Raw genomic sequence first — 16,218 nt, 5'->3', positions numbered from 1 at the left:
TTGGTCTGTCCAATAATCCTCCTGATGCAGAAAGAGAGAAAAAATTAATCCAAACCACTCTGGTCTCTGTGTTGTTAAAAAACCATCATGAAACAGTCTGAGATTTCACTGCTTGGATAAATTGAATGTAAAATTTTGACACATTAATCAGCAGTGTTTTATCTGAATTCTCAAAAAACAAATTAAAGCAAAATAAACAATTAATATCTCCATTTATTGTATTTTCCTATGGACTAAAATACTTTCGAAGAGAACAAAGAAAAAGATATAAAACTGCCCATTTTACATAAATACATTATAGTTGATATCCATTATGTGAGTGGAGAAAAGAATCTAATTCTGTTTATTTTCTCAGCCATTTTAACCTGACAGAAACCCAGTGAATAATCAGAAATTCCAGCCTTTAGGAAAAGCATGTTTGGGATTTTATCCCCTGTTTTACTGAGTTTTGGCACTTTTAAAAATTATTGCTCCTCTCTCATAAAACAAGTTAAAAAACGTGAGGTTTTTTCCCTGCATAAAATATTTGAAGAAAATAATTTTGTTTAAATCCTGAATTCTTGTGCTATCAATAGGATTGCCTCATTTATTTTAGATTCCAGCTCATCCCAAATAAAATCCCACATGGAATAAAAGGGAAAACACCTGGGCTGGGACAAACCATTAGTGAGGCTAAAGCAGAGAATTCCACAATCAAACCTATTTTCCAACGGGAAATCCTTTTCCCTTTGGAGCTCTCCACAAATACAATTTTATTGTGGACATTCCCTCTGTATTACAGCCATTTTTTTTTCCATGGAAAAAACTGGAATTTCTGGAATTCCTGCTGCAGACGGGGTTTGGGATTCTTTTTCTGTGTCTCAGCCCCTCTCCTGATGAGTTCCCAAAACAGAGCTGAATTTTGGGCTGTGAAGGAATTCAGCAGAGGGAATCCCAAGGGTGTGGGTCCAGATATTATGGGATGGAGGCCAAGGCTCCGTGCCGTGGTTCTGCTGCAGGAATGAGGCGTGGGACAGATGGAAGCCCTGGAAATAAATCTCTCCCCTCCGTGGCCGATGTCAGCTCCATAAATCAACCTTGAGAAGCTTCCCGAGACCTTTCCCAACTTCCTTGGGAAGGGAAAGCCGAGGGTTGCTGCTCCAAATGGATTGGCCCACGGGGACAGGGAAGAGTTAAATGTCCCTGTCCTCCAGCTGTATTTCTGGGATCCCATATGGAGCCTTGGCAGCAGCGTGCCAGGGAAGCTTCAAGGACTCGGGATGGAGCAGGCAGGGGGACAAATGAAGCTGGCAGCTCCAAGGACATGCAGATTTTCACCCAAAGTGGGGTGAAGAGGAAAAAAAAAAAAAAAAAAAAATCTAAAGGGAAGAGGCTGGCTGGGTGCTCCCAAATCCCACAGCAATTTTCCAGTGGGTTTCCCAAAGAATCAGGTGTTGCCTTTACCTGTGCAAATTCTGTGGACACACACATTTAGGGAGCTGGGGAATTCCAGCTTGGGAATTCTTTCCAGGCCTGGATTTCTCCTGACTCTCAGCTCCATTCCCAGGCTGACAAGCTGACTGCAGCTTCAGTTAGGGAGGAGTCTCCCAGGGTGACAACACGGTGACAAACAGAGTGGAATTCATCACCAACATTAACCCCTGGTGTCTTTCCCGTGGGACACATCCTGAGGTGCTGTCCCAAGGATGTTTTTCCCAATTGTCCCATGAGCTCCTGTCCTGTCCTGGCTGCACTGACACACTTTAAATCCGGGCTGTCTGTACAATAAATTGGCCTTTTTTCCCCACAGAGCTCCGTGTGTGTCGCTGTCCTTTCTCTCTCTTTGCAGCACAGTGACCACAGAATTCCCAGGTTTTAGTGCCCAGCTGGAGGAGGGAAAGCTCCTTCCCTATGGACACAGGGTTAGTCTGACACATTCCAGCTAGGAATTCCCTAAAATATTGATATTTTAACCTAATTCCCTTTCTGGCCAGTCCTTGATCCCACAATTTGTTGCATGGCAGAAAAGTTCCTGGTGCTGAATGCTGTTCATATTATAGACAAAGACAGGAAAGAGACTGGAATTCCACTTGGAAGTAGATGGAACTTGCCAAGTACTCAGGATATATCCACACTCTGTTTTGATCCAGAAATAGTATTTATTGCAATGTAAAATACAAAAATAATAACTTCAGAATACACCTAGCAGCTTTTTTTTTTATGTGGCTACATCCTTTTTTAATTCCGATATTTTTACTGGGAACTGGCACTGGAAAATATATTTAATTCAAGCCAAAATTTCCTTTATATGTATATTTAAAAAAAACAGTATTTCTATATAAACTCAATTTTTAAAACTCAACTTTAGTTTCCATATTTTATTTCAAAACCGTTGCATTAAAAAGCATAAATTCTGTATTAAAAAATAATTTTTTAATTTGTATTTTACGTTGGTATAAGAGCACACGCCATAAAAAGTTAAGTGGCAAAATGTAATGGTAAAATGTAATGGTAAAATGTAATGGCAAAATGTAATGGTAAAATGTATTAATTTTTTTTAATGCATATTCTTATATAGAAACTTTTTAACAAGCTAAGACACAAGCTCAGGCCAATACTTTTAAACTTATTAGAATTTTAGTTTTTTAGCACGTATAAACTATACATATGGCCTATCTGGATCCATTTGAAAAATGTAAGCAATATTCTTACTATAGCTTTATTATGTTTAAAATTATGTTCTTGGAGCCCCCATGGAACTTTTAGTATCTAAGACTGTGTTTTTCAACCTTTACTAGAACATGTACTACCACGCTGGTATTTAAGACCTTTACTTACTAAAAACACTTAAAACTCATTTTAATTACTTTCTTATTTGCTTATATTGAAACTTAAACTTATACCTCTTTGTGTGAATGGCTTAACATCCTTCAATCCATCCCAAGGCTTTAATTCAATCCCTGCACTCTCATTTCTGAAAAATTCCGACTCCTGACTTGCTGATTCCAACAGGACACCTAAGCAGGCTCTGGGGTGGAACTGGGAGGTGGCTTGGAAATAATGAAATAAATCTGATTTCTTGTGGCTGGGTTTGGTTCCAGCTCTGCAGGGATTTGGGATGTTCTGCAAACTGGATTTACCTGGATTTTGGTTATTCTGCTATCAGGCATGGCAAGTGCTAAATGGAAAAAAAAAAAAAAAGAAAAAAAGAAAAAAGCCAGGAGAATGTGTGGATTATCCTTTGTGAGATGCCCTCGGGCGCAGGGAATGTGACAGAGCATCTCCTGGAGTACAACTGGATCCCGAGTGGGGGACAAGCTCCAGAAGGAACGAATGCCAGGGAACAATCTGTGCTCTCTCCTGAAAAAACTGCTCGGTGCAGTGGGAAAGGCAGCGGTGTTTTATTAGAGAGGGATGGAGCTTCTCCCCTGGGAGAAAGGCTGGGAAAATCGGGATTGTTCAGCCTGGAAAAGGATCCGGGGTGCCCCAGTTGTGACCTTCCAGTGCCTGAAGGAGGGACAGGACACAGGGAATGGCTTTAAGCTGACAATGGGTAGATTTGGATGGGATTTGGGGCAGGAATTGTTCCCTGGCAGGGTGGGGATGGAATTCCCAGATTTGCTGTGGCTGCCCCTGGATCCCTGGCAGTGCCCAAGGCCAGGTTGGACATTGGGACAGTGGGAGGTGTCCCTGCCATGGCAGGGGTGGGATGGGGGGGATTTGGGGTCCCTTCCCAGTGTGGCTGCTCCCGGATCCCGACGGGCCGGGATCAGCGATGGGAGCGGAGCGGCCGCGACCGGGACGGGTCGGGAACCGGGCGGGTCCAGAGGAGGCTCCGGGGGCAGATCCCGGGGCGGTGCCGGTGCCGGGGGAGGTTCCGGGACGCTTTCAGGAGCGCATCCCGGTTCCCGGGGCGGTCCCGGGGCGGTCCCGGTTCCAGGGGCGGTGTCGGGGCGGTCCCGGTTCCAGGGGCGGTTCCCGGGGCGGTTCCCGGGGCGGTTCCAGGGGCGGTTCCGGTACCGCCATGGCCGCGGGGCCCGTACGGGGCCGGCGCGGGGCGCTCGGGGCGCTCGGGCCGGGGGGAATCGGGGAACCGGAATGTGTGAGTGGGGAATGGGAATGGGAATGGGAATCGGGAAGGGAAACGGAAATAGGAATCGGCAACGGGAATGGGAACAGGACCGGGAGTGGGAATGGGGACGGGAATCGGGACCGGGAACGGGAACAGGGAATGGGAATCGGGAAGGGAAACGGAGAATGGGAAGGGAAACGGGAATGGGAGCGGGAGCGGGAATAGGAACAGGAATAGGAATGGGACCGAGAGTCGGGAATGGGAACGGAATTGGGAATCAGGAATGAGAATGAGAATGGGAATCAGAATCGGGAATGGGAATGGGAACGGGAATCGGGAATCAGGAGTGAGAATCAGAATCAGGAATGGAAACGGGAACAGGACTGGGACAGGGACCGGGAATGGGAATCGGGAATGGGAATCGGGAATGGGAATGGGGACCAGGAGCGGGACTGGGAATGGGAATGAGGCCGGGACCGGGAATGGGGACTGGGAATGGAGCCGGGAATTGGGAATGGGGAGCAGGAGCGGGAATGGGAATGGGAATGGGGAGCAGGAGCAGGAATGGGAATGGGGAGCAGGAGCGGGAATGGGAATGGGGAGCAGGAGCGGGAATGGGGCCGAGGCTCCGGGCCGTGCCACGCTCGGTGCCGCAGCAGTGACCGGATTGTGCAGCTGGAAAACTGGGAACGGCTGCCAGTGCTCAGGAAAAGCACAAACCCCATCTGCAGGGATGTCCCCATCCCTGGCGTGGCTTTTCCTGCTGTTCCTGGATTTAATGACTGTTCCACACCACTGCTCTGCTCCTTCCATGAACCCCATCCCAAATGCTGAGGGGTGGATGATGGAGGATGCTTTTCTGTGGGAATCGCTGCCTTGGGACGGCAGGGACAGACTCAGGCGCTCTCTATTGTGGTGTTGAAGTTTGCGGTTTATTTCCTAGGGCTGGGTTTATATCAGGCCGTGCTGGGAACTGCAGCCACAGCTCAGAGCAGGATGGAGAGAGGGACAGAGTGAGAGTGAGAGGAGAGAGTAAGAGTGAAGAGCAAAGAGAGAAAAGAGCGATTTTCCCCTTCACAATACATTAAATCTTCTTCTATGTTGAATATTCTAATTTCCACTAACCAATCTAATACAAGATACAAATTCTTTAACATTATAGGAATCACTATATTACCATGTTTTACTGCTTTTCTTATCTCTAAATTTCGTCTGGGACCCTTCCTGCCATGCCTAGGGAGGATGTCTGTTTGATTTTTGGTATTTGCAGCATTTAGCTTTATCTAAACAAAGGGGCCTGCAGGCATTCAGTTGCTTTCAGCCACAGAGTCAAAAATTGCTCTCATTTCTATTTCACTTCTATTTTCCATATTCTCAAAGCCTTTTGCTAGGCACTCATATTTACAAGGTTTCCCTAATTCATCCTTCCCAACACTTTTCCCAGGGGCATTCCACGGAGCTGAGGCACAGAGAGGTGGGAGATACAAAATTCCTGCTCCCAGCATCAGGGCCAGTGAGAAATCCCAAATGCTCAAAAATGCTGGGGTTGGGTGTTGTTCCCTGTGGATCCCTGGGAGGCACAGGCAGGGAAATGCTGAGGATTCGTGTCCTGTGCCTTGCACTGCCAGGTGAATTTTGCTTTTGGATTTCCAGAAGCGAGTGTGCCAGCTGCTGGACACCTTTCCAGGGGAGCCTGGTGCCCAGCTCGTGGATTGTGCCATGGATCTGGATTCCAGACACAAATTCCTGCCTGACCCTGCTGCAAAGACAAAGCACAATTCCATGGTGAGTCCCCAGTGGCCACGTGTTTGTCACAAAATCGCTTTTCAAATACGTTTTCTAATAAAGCTGCAAATAATTGCCCATTTTTAATTTTATTTGTATGAATTTGTGTCTGGTTTTGTTCCTCAGATTTTGGAAAATCATGGGAGCAAAGGCACTTCCCAGCCCTGCCCAAGATGTGTTGCTGGAGAATCTGTAAGTGTGGGAATCTTTTTTGGGACTCATTCCCCAGTATTAGATCCATGAAACATGAAATTAAGAACCACCACAACTGCATTGCTCAGGAATAAAGCGTGGAATTTAAAAATAAAGGAGATGGATTTAGCATTTCAGCAGAGCACAAATTCATATTCCCAGCAGCAGCTGGAAAATCTGGAGATTCTCAACACATTTTTCAAACTCTCTCTAAAAAGCAGAGTTTGGGAAGTAACTGAAAGAAACAATAACATAACACTTCCTCTACCCTGATTTCAGTTGTTTTTGATTTAGTGGATCATAACAAAATATTCAGGAATTTCATTCTGTCTCCTATTTTGTTCCTGTAATTGGATATTTCTTTCCTTAAGAGTAAATCCAGCCTTGAAAATATTGCTCCTTCCAGAGCCAAAATGAGGAGAGGTGTGGGGAAAATGCTGGATATCCATAGCAAAATCTGATTTATGGAATTAAAGGCAAATTTTCCACCAGGAGCTGTGAGTGAGCAGACAGTGATTGTGTTAATTTACTTCCACTCACCCTTGGAGAAAAAAAAAAAGGGATTTTTTTTTTTTTAATGATTTAAAGTTTTGCCAAATTCCTTTGTAATGACCTGAAATTTTCTCATTCCAGGGTCACTTCAGTCACATCCTGAGCTTCTAGAAATGGAGAAGGAGCAGAGGAGCAGCCCTGATTTCCTGCTGGGATCCCCAGGATGCATCTGGACCCTGGATCCTGGATCCTGCCTCAGCATCCCTCCCTGCCCTGCTGCCACTCAGGACACCCAGATCTGCAATTCTGCACCTGCTCAGAATGCTCTGCTCCTCAGGAAGCTCAGGAATTGTGTAAAAAGGACAAAAAAAGGTTGATTTCACGGTTAGGTAGCTCAGAATTTATCTAAAAAGGACAAAGTAAAGCATATTTCATGTACAGGTAGCTCAGAATTTATCTAAAAATGACAAGAAAAGGCTGATTTCATGTTTAGGAAATTCAGAATTTGTCTGAAAAGGACAAAGTAAGGCTGATTTCATGTATAGGTTGTTCAGAATGTGTTTAAAAAGAACAAGAAAGGCTGATTTCATGGTTAGGTAACTCAGGATTTGTTTAAAAAGAACAAAGTAAAGCATATTTCATGTATAGATTATTCAGAATTTATCTAAAATGATTAAAAAAGTCTGATTTCATCTTTAGGTAAGTCAGAATTTGTAAAAAGGAAAGGTATAGGTAGCTCAGAATTTATCTAAAAAGGATAAGAAAAAGCTGATTTCATGGTTAGGTAGCTCAGGATTTGTGTAAAAAGGACAAGAAAAGGCTGATTTCATGTACAAGTAACTCAGAATTTGTTTAAAAAGGCTGATTTCATGTTTAGGTAACTCAGAATTTGTTTAAAAAGGCTGATTTCATGTTTAGGTAACTCAGAATTCCTCCTGAGGGGGGGGTTCCAATTTGGGTTCTCTTTGTTTGGCATTTTCCAGGAACACCAAATAGGGGAAAGCAGAGCAAGGCTGCTCTGATATTTCAATTAATTAACTATATTCTCCTAATGATGCCATCCGTGTGGGATCCCAAACAGGACACGAGGCACAGGGAAGGTGGCTGTGCCCATTTCCAGCTGTCCCAGTCACCTCTGCCTGGCAGAATCCCAGCCTGGTTTGGGCTGGACAGGACCTCAAAGCTGCTCCAGTTCCAGCTGGGCCAGTGCCAGGGCTCCAGGGGCAGCCCCAGGTGCTCTGTGCCACCTCACCTGCCACCCCTGGCTCTGCAGAAATTCACATTTCAGTCCCATCCTGTGGGATTTAGCCCCAAGTGGAAACCCTGGAGCTGCTGCCCTGACTCCTCCTGAGCTCTTCTGAGTTTTATTCTGAATTAAATCACATGGAGCTTCTCTCAGACACCTCATCCTCCCTGATTTTTTTCCCAAATGGGAAGGCAGACACTGCTGGATAAATTTCAAAGTGAACTTTTCCTCTCAGCTGTGAATCCTTACCCCGTGTTTTCCAGCAGGGCAAGAAATGCTTTTTTAAATCAGGCTGGAAACAAATTGGAGTTTAATTGTCTGCTCCACTGAAAGCTTTTAATAGTGATATTTTTTTAAATAGATGTGTTTGTAATTTATTTTGGGATTTTGCAGGCTCATAAAGAGGGCACAGGCTGGGGCAGTGAATATTCCTTTAAAGCAGATTTGTGTCAAATCTGCAGTGGAACCACGGAGTTATTTTTGTATGCCTTGCAGAACTCCAAAATTTTGTTTTCTTGATGAAAAAATATATAAATTTTCTATTTCCTACTGCTGTGGTTTGTACACAGAATAACCAGAGTGATGCTTTATTTACCTGTACATAGAGAGAAAGGCCCCTGGCCTGTTTTTAATTCAGGTTTAAAGATCTAATTCTTATTTTTAACTTTGTATTTTGTAAATTGTTCCTTACAAAAGCAGAAGCATTAAACACCACTTTGGCTGCAGCATGGGATTGTCTGGTTGTGTTATTCCAGGAATGAATTCTGAGGGCACTGAGGAATAAAGGTGAATAAAAGCTTGGATGGGGAGAAGAAATATATTATTTATGTCATGTAAAATCTTTGTAGTAGGTTTAATTGCTCACTTTATTAATTTGATGGTAATTGCAAGTCCACTTGGCATCTTGACTGAGAAAAAAAAAGATGGAAAATCAAAATATTGGGATAAGTGGGGTTTAAAGGCAACCTGGGTCTGACAAGCCAAGACTTACCTATCAAAATAAATATAGTTCAAATATTGAAATTTATTTTTGTTTCTTTTAAATATTATTATTTATTGGACAGCTTTAAAATCCGTGGTGTTTATGTCTAAATGAGCTGCTTAAAACCTCAGCAGCTCTCCTGGGAGCGTGGTGTGATAACCCTGAGTTAGCAGATTCACAGTCAAACATAAATAACTCAGGGTTTGCCTTGATTACTGCAGGTAATTAGCAAATTAACACTCACACGGGGCATTTCCTCCCACGCCAGACGTGCCCTCAGCATCCCTGTGTGTGCACAGAGCTGGGCTTGGTGCTGGGAGCACCAAGGGATGGAGAAAAGTCGATTTTCCTGGGAATTCAGCTGCGGGGTTTGGGCTTGGGGTTGTTCCTTGTGTCCCACAGGTGACAAATGGCTTGGCCAGGGGTCCAGCAGCTCCTGTCCCCACCCCTGGGGCCACCAGGGCTCAGCCATTCCTCTCCCTGAGCTGTTCCCAGCTCTTCTCAGGGAAGCAAAGCAAAGCTGTGGCCACATTCTTTAGAAACAAAAATAAAAAATCCCAGGAAGATGCAAGAGGAGCACGGAAAATTTCAGGCTGGAAAAGGCTCTGAGACCATCGAGTGCAGACACTGCCCCGTGTCCCCAAGTGCCACCTCCACGGTGAAACCCCCCAGGGATGGGGACCCAGCCCTGCCAGGGCTGTACAGCCCTTCCCAGGAATGCTGGAATTCTCCCAAATATCCAACCTGGCCCTCCCCTGGGGCAGCTCGAGGCTCTTTGTTGTACAGAATCCCAGACTGGGTTGGGTGGGAAAGGATCCCAAATCCCCCCCAGAGCCACCCCTGCCATGGCAGGGACAGCTCCCACTGTCCCAATGTCCAACCTGGCCTTGGGCACTGCCAGGGATCCAGGGGCAGCCACAGCAAAGCTGGGAATTCCATCCCCACCCTGCCAGGGAACAATTCCTGCCCAAAATCCCATCTAATCCTGGGAAAGCCATTCCCTGTGTCCTGTCCCTCCATCCCTTGTCCCCAATCCCTGTCCCTCCATCTCCCAAGCCTGGAGCTCTCCGTGCTGGGCTCTAAAGTTCCAAACTCTGCTCCTGGCCCTGCCTTTCCAAGCCCAGCTCCTCCATCCCTCGGGATGCAGGATCAGCACATGGGATCCATCCACGGAGCTCTTCCTGCCCCTCAGGATGGGCAGGATCAGCTCCCAGAGCCTCCCCGTGGTGCTGCTGGCCCCGTGGAGGCAGGGGGGGATATTTGTGTGTGATTATGGTGTTGTTACTGCAACAGTTCCCGAAATCGCTGCGTGGTATTTGCTTGCAACACAGGGTGTCATTCATGAGTTATACATAAATGGCAGCTTTACATATTTAAAAGGAACATGGACTGCTTCATATCTGAAGTATGGTTCCCAGGGGAGAGCACCACCATTTGATCTATTTTTGATTAAAATGTAAAAATTAAAAATTAAATCAAATGGTAGTCAAATTCCTCGGGGAAAACATACTTCAGTTATGAAGTATTCCCCGTAGTAACCTTGAGAATCTTACAGCTGTATTGTCTCATCTGTAGGTGGTCTTTTTATGTCTCACATAATTAAAATGAATTGCTGGTGGAGAACCCCTACTACTGCATACAGATTTATGAACCTGGAGGCACCTCCACTCCCAGACAAACAGGGACAGCCACGGCTCCCTCTGCAGCTGTGCCGTGGCCGGGCAGCCTCTGGAATCTGGGATTTCCTGGGAATCGGGACTGCAGTGGGGAGGGAACCTTTCCCTGTAAAGCCACGCTGCATCCCCAGGGAGGAGCTGGGGCTGGGAGGAAAGGACAGGATAACTGAGGTGGGAAAATCCCTCCCAGAGCCCACCCTGTACCCATCCCCACCTTGTCCCAGAGCACTCAGAATCCTCCAGGAATTGCTGGGACACTCCAGGGATGGGGATCCAACCCTCCCTGGGCACTTCCAATCCCTGCCCACCCTTTCCATGGGGAAATTCCTGCTGCTGTCCCCCCTGAGCTCCCCTGGCCCAGCCTGGGGCCGTTCCCTCTCCTCCTGTCCCTGTTCCCAGATCCCAAATCCCCCCGGCTGTCCCCTCCTGTCAGGGAGTTGTGCAGAGCCACAAGGGCCCCCCTGAGCCTCCTTTTCTCCAGGCTGAGCCCCTTCCCAGCTCCCTCAGGGATTCTCCATTCCCTTCCCAGCTCCCTCAGGAATTCTCCAGCCCCTTCCCATCCCTATTCCCTGCCCTGGACACTCTCCAGCCCCTCCAGGGCTCTCCTGCAGTGAGACCCCAGAGCTGGACAGAGCCCTTGAGGTCCCTGTGGTGGCACAGGGGGACAATCCCTGCCCTGGTCCTGCTCAGGACTCAGCCTTTCAAATATCCAAGGAGCCCTTGCTGTACTAAGCAATGGCTAAATGTCACCAGAACATGATTGTGAAATTGGATTTCCTAGGAAAATGTGCTCTGCACAATCTAATGCAACTTATTTCTAGCAAGCTGCTTTATCAGGCTGCCTTGGAATATGGGAATGTATATTTGATCAGATTAGAGAATCGTGGGGATCAGGAAAAATAAGACTCTAGACTTTGCATTCCCATTTTCACCCAGCTGAAGGACAAACATGTCATTTATTTTGTGTTTGGTTGTGATTCTCATGGCCCTGTTAATGTACCCACAGCAGTGGCTTGTGACTGTGCATCCTGCTCAAGCTGTGACTAAAACTTCCCTAACAACATTTCTGTAAAAAAAAAAAGAGGGGTATGGAAGCGAAATGCTTGGATTTATAGAGAAAAGAAAACAATTCTAACAATAAAAGTATCAAGTCTAAGAGTTCCACAGTGCCTGGCAGAAACATTTTGTGATGAGCAGCAGGAGCACTCAAATTTCAGTGTAATACTTGAAAGAAAATGTCTCTGATCTCTGAGTTTCTTTGGAGAGGGGAGTTTTTAATGCATAATCAGACTAAAATCCTCCTGTAATTGCACAGTGAGAGGCCTGTGAAGTTTTGGGGAGGCTGCAGATGGAACACAGACCTCCAGAAGCTCGAAGGATTTTCCTCTTCTCTGGAGGCAGTGCTGTGGAGCCACCCTGAGGTTTTCCAGGTGCAGGCTGCACATGGAATTTCTCTCACCCCTTGCTGGCCATGATGGCTCTGAGAGGCTCCGTGGTCACTGAGCAGTGAAATTCTGTCACTGAACACTCAAACTCCATCCAGCTCCTTTTCACCCTCAGACCATTAACATTCACCTCTTAATTACATGGAATCCCAAATTGGTTTGGGTGGGAAGGGATCCCAAATCCCACCCAGAGCCACCCCTGCCATGGCAGGAACACCTCCCACTGTCCCAATGTCCAACCTGGCCTTGGACACTTCCAGGGATCCAGGAGCAGCCACAGCTTGAATCCTCATTTATTAATTAGTCCTTAATTAATAAAGAGGTGACAACACACCTGTCCTTTTGCCAGTGGTGCCCTAAGCCAGGCTTGTCCATGCCCTGGGAATAACAAGAGTTCATGGAATGTGAATATTCCACTACATCTCCCCAGCAGGGCAGAGCACAGCTAAAAACCCACGCTTAAAATCCTCCCTAAGCATCCCAGATCCCTCCCAAAAATTCTCCCTCTGCTCAAGAACACCTCCCTGAGCACCAGCCTTCATCCCCACCACCCTCATCTTCACAAGGAGAGAGGCAGGAATCCATCTCCAATCCCTCACCACTCACTGACTTTGTTTGAGTCTTGGACATTAAAAAACCTTTAAATAAAAGTTAAGTTCTCTGAACTCAGCAAGTGCCAGATGCTTCAGTCCCTGACTCAGTAGCTCAGCAAGGAAAGAGCCTGGGAAGATTTAAAATGTGCATTTCTGAGCAAAGGCGAGAAGGAAAAGAATTCTGAGTCGTTGTTAAGAGTTTGTAAGGAAAGGGAAATGGCTGCTGTGAGTTATTTCGTGAAGGGAGGTTATTTGACTGAAGATTGGGTGATTTAGGGTAGATAGCAAACGACATTCCGAGTTTTCTGCCTGGATTTATGGCCAGGGCTCCATCACTTGTGTGAGCATCCTGTTGAAATCGTTCCAGTTCTGGTAAAAGCTGAGTCACAAAATCCTGCCCTGTCCAAGCTTTGCTTTCTCAGTCCCTGTGTGCAGCAAATCACCTCCCCAGACCGGGACAGTCCCTTCAGGGAAGGGGAGAGAAAATTTTCTGTCATTCCTTGACCCCAGTGCTGCTCTCTGGGGTGGGTCTGGTTTAGTGCCAGCTCTCACAGCAAAGAATTTGGGGATTTGATTGTTCCTGCTTGGGATGAGGGAATGCTCCTGGAGCAGCCTTTGGGTTTAGGATCTGATTTCCTTGGGGGGATCCTCCTGAGCCCTTGGTGCCCACTGAGAGAGAGCTCACCACGCTTGGAATAAAATCCTGGAATGGTTTGGGTTGGGAGAGACCTTAAATCCCCCCCCAGTGCCACCCCTGCCATGGCAGGGATACCTCCCACTGTCCCAATGTCCAGCCTGGCCTTGGGCACTCCAGGGATCCAGGGCAGCCCAATTTGTGCTGAAAATTCCTCCTTGATGTGAGGGGTGGGGAATTGCTGCACCCAGAAATGGGCAGTGGGTTGAAATAAAGCTCTGCTGGGTGAGAGGCTTGTTTGAAAGGAGCACAACAATGAGTTCAGACAGTGGCAGTCGTTCAGGGCACTGCCACAATTCAGTACCAGAGTGGAAAGGAATCAATATTTCCATGGGTTTATGCTGAAAATAGAAAATGTCTGGTTTTACCATCACTACATCTTCAGTAATTCAGGTGTAGCAAAATCTGAGCCTGAAGGGAAAGCCAGGCAGCAAAAGTTCTGTGGAATTTGTGGCCTTCAGTTAAAAGAGGGCAGGGCTGGATGGGATATTGGGCAGGAATTGTTCCCTGGCAGGGTGGGGATGGAATTCCCAGCTTTGCTGTGGCTGCCCCTGGATCCCTGGCAGTGCCCAAGGCCAGGTTGGACATTGGGACAGTGGGAGGTGTCCCTGCCATGGGGGGAGTGGAACAAGATGAGCTTTAAGGTCCCTTCCAGCCCAAACCAGGCTGGAATTGTGTGAATTTCAGACTAACTGGACCCAATAAAATGATCCATGTGAAACTCCCCTCGTGATTGGGACTGACTCAAACACAAAACTTGGTTTCCTTCCAGAACAACAGTGGCAGGTAAAGGGAGCTCCGTGGCTTTTCAGGGTTTGGAGAGCAGATGATTCAACAGCAGGATGAATAAATAATGAAGGAAAGTGAGATTATAAATTGTACTTCCTCATTTGAAAGGCCTCGTCTCCTGATTGATCATTATAAATGAGTTACAAACTTCGGGTCATTTACAAAATAATGGAACGCTTTAAGATTACCCTTAGCTTTATGTAAATGTAATTTTAATATTCTATCTTCATTAATTATCTAATCTTGGGAGCAAATAAACTCCTGACACAATTCTGCAGCTATTTTGCCAGCAGGATTTCCTTTGAAGTCGACGGTGGTTGTAAGAGGAAGTGGATGACAGGACTGAGCCTCACCAGCACTTCTACAAGAAAAGGAACTTAAACAGAAGCTGAAAATCCAGACTTCCTATGGGCACAGAGCTATTCCTGCGCTGCCACACGTTCATTAGTGCCAAAAGTGGCATTTTATTCCCTCTGCTCCTGTTCCAGAAGCGTGGAAGGGGTTTGCTCCCACCTCCTCCCAGTGCTGCTCCTCCCTTGGCTCCCAGTGCAGAGCCTGGCCCTGAACCAAGGGAGAGGTTCAGGAGCAGCAGCTGGACCTGCTCCATGTGCACAGCTCGATTTTCTCTCTCAAGCACCCTTGTACCTCACAGTTTTGGCAGGTGGGGCTGGGTAAGCTCTGTGGAGCAGCGTCAGCATCACAGAATCCCAGAATGGTTTAACTGGAAAAAGGATCTCAAACCTCACCCAGCTCCAACCCCGGGCATGGCAGGGACGTTGTCACCACCCCAGGCTGCTCCAAGCCCCGCTGTCCATCCAGGTATTGGTGCCACAGTGGGCCCAGGGAATCCTGTGCAGGCTCCCACCTGTGCCCCTCCTCCGTGCCCCATCCCTGTGGAAATGCAGCCTGCATGTTTTCCACCTTCTTCTGAATTTCACCCAGCTCAACGCTTATAAATGCTCCCATTAAAAGGAATTCATTAATAACTTATATTCGGTTTCTTCAGAATGAGTGCATGGGATAGGAAAGTGCTGGGTTCAGAATCCCCACCTGGCCCAGGCTGTTACTGCTCTGCTCCCCCCCCCGAGCTGAGACAATTTCCAGGTGTGAGCTCTGACATTCCACGGCCCCAGGGCTGCTCGTTCCAGCCCCCAGCCATGGATATTCCAGGCTATTGTTGTCATTAATAACCCCACCCATGTCTGTCGATTATTTTAGTAATTATTTCTCCTAAAAGGACTACTGAGCATGATTACAAATTTGGCTTTGTTTTGATTGTCTGTTTTCTTGGTGAATAGCAGATTCCCGAGTGTCTTCACTTTGTTTAATATAAATAATACAAACTTTAAACTTTGTTTAATATAAATAATGTTCCCTGTGCTTTCCCAGTGCCCAGCACTGGGAGTATAAACACAATAACACAACACTGATAAACTCACCTGCAAACTGCTCAAAGTTCACAAATTAAACCTTATTTGCATACAAAAAATAACTCAAAAGAACATTAGGGGCCAAATTCTGTTCTTTTGAAGATGTGCAGGCTCATCTCTGCTGCTGTCCCTGTGGCCAGGGGAATGGGCAGGGGCTCCCCAGAGCTGCCCACTCCCCAAATTCCCCAGTGCTGCCTGTTCTGGGGCTGGGCACACCCCTGTGTGCCACACTGAGTGCCCTTGCCCCGTTCCTCCATCCCCAGCACCAGCCTGACCATTCCTGACTGGGAAGATGTGTGACACCAGTAAGAAAATGACATTATTTAGGGAAAACACCATTGTAACAGCTGAGGGAGTCTTTCACTGCTTAATTAGTTGTTTGTCTTCGGTTTTTTTTGCTTTTACTTAGAGCTAAGATTAACAAAAACTTGATAAAAATTGGGGTTTTTTGTTTGGGTTTGGCTGTTTATTAAATTTTATTAGAAAGTACAGAGGGTTTGACAGCACTTTTAGCCTCTTGTTAGAAGCGAGGAAAAATGGAGAAAGGTGCAGCTGCTAGAAGGCTTTTTAAAGCTAAGCAATCTAATAGAGAATTAACACATATTATATATTTTTTTAACTTAATAACTAACTTCTTATGACCTTTAGTGTGGCACTGACTAATTAGAACCTACTATCTGAAACCTATGCAGAAGAAGGAAGATGAACACTGAAAAGAGACAAGGCTCAAAATCTTTCATTTTGTTCTACACTTACCACTATTTAAAACTTAGCACTATGTTTCACTACACACCTGTGATTTCAATTTTATCACTCAAATTTCGAAGCTGGCTCGAAGCTCTG

At 46.3% G+C, this 16,218-nt stretch overlaps 1 protein-coding gene across 2 annotated transcripts; it reads left to right on the top strand.

The window, feature by feature from the left end:
- Positions 1–3,945: 3,945 nt before the first annotated feature.
- Positions 3,946–8,494, top strand: C8H10orf143 (chromosome 8 C10orf143 homolog). Of its 2 annotated transcripts, XR_015805224.1 has the most exons (5): positions 3,983–4,081; positions 5,705–5,836; positions 5,963–6,028; positions 6,662–7,397; positions 7,439–8,494. XR_015805224.1 is itself a non-coding variant. In XM_088169469.1 (4 exons), exons 1-4 carry the CDS (start codon positions 4,004–4,006, stop codon positions 6,689–6,691), a joined length of 306 nt encoding a protein of 101 aa, XP_088025595.1. In that variant the 5' UTR covers positions 3,946–4,003; the 3' UTR covers positions 6,692–8,494. The 2 variants fall into 2 exon arrangements, 1 of the variants encoding a protein (XP_088025595.1); XM_088169469.1 differs by having other exon boundaries at positions 3,946–4,081; positions 6,662–8,494.
- Positions 8,495–16,218: the final 7,724 nt, after the last annotated feature.

The sequence above is a fragment of the Sturnus vulgaris genome, chromosome 8 (genome assembly GCF_052056855.1).
Source record: "Sturnus vulgaris isolate bStuVul1 chromosome 8, bStuVul1.hap1, whole genome shotgun sequence".
NCBI lineage: Eukaryota > Metazoa > Chordata > Aves > Passeriformes > Sturnidae > Sturnus > Sturnus vulgaris.
This window is presented reverse-complemented; position numbering and strand designations above follow the sequence as displayed.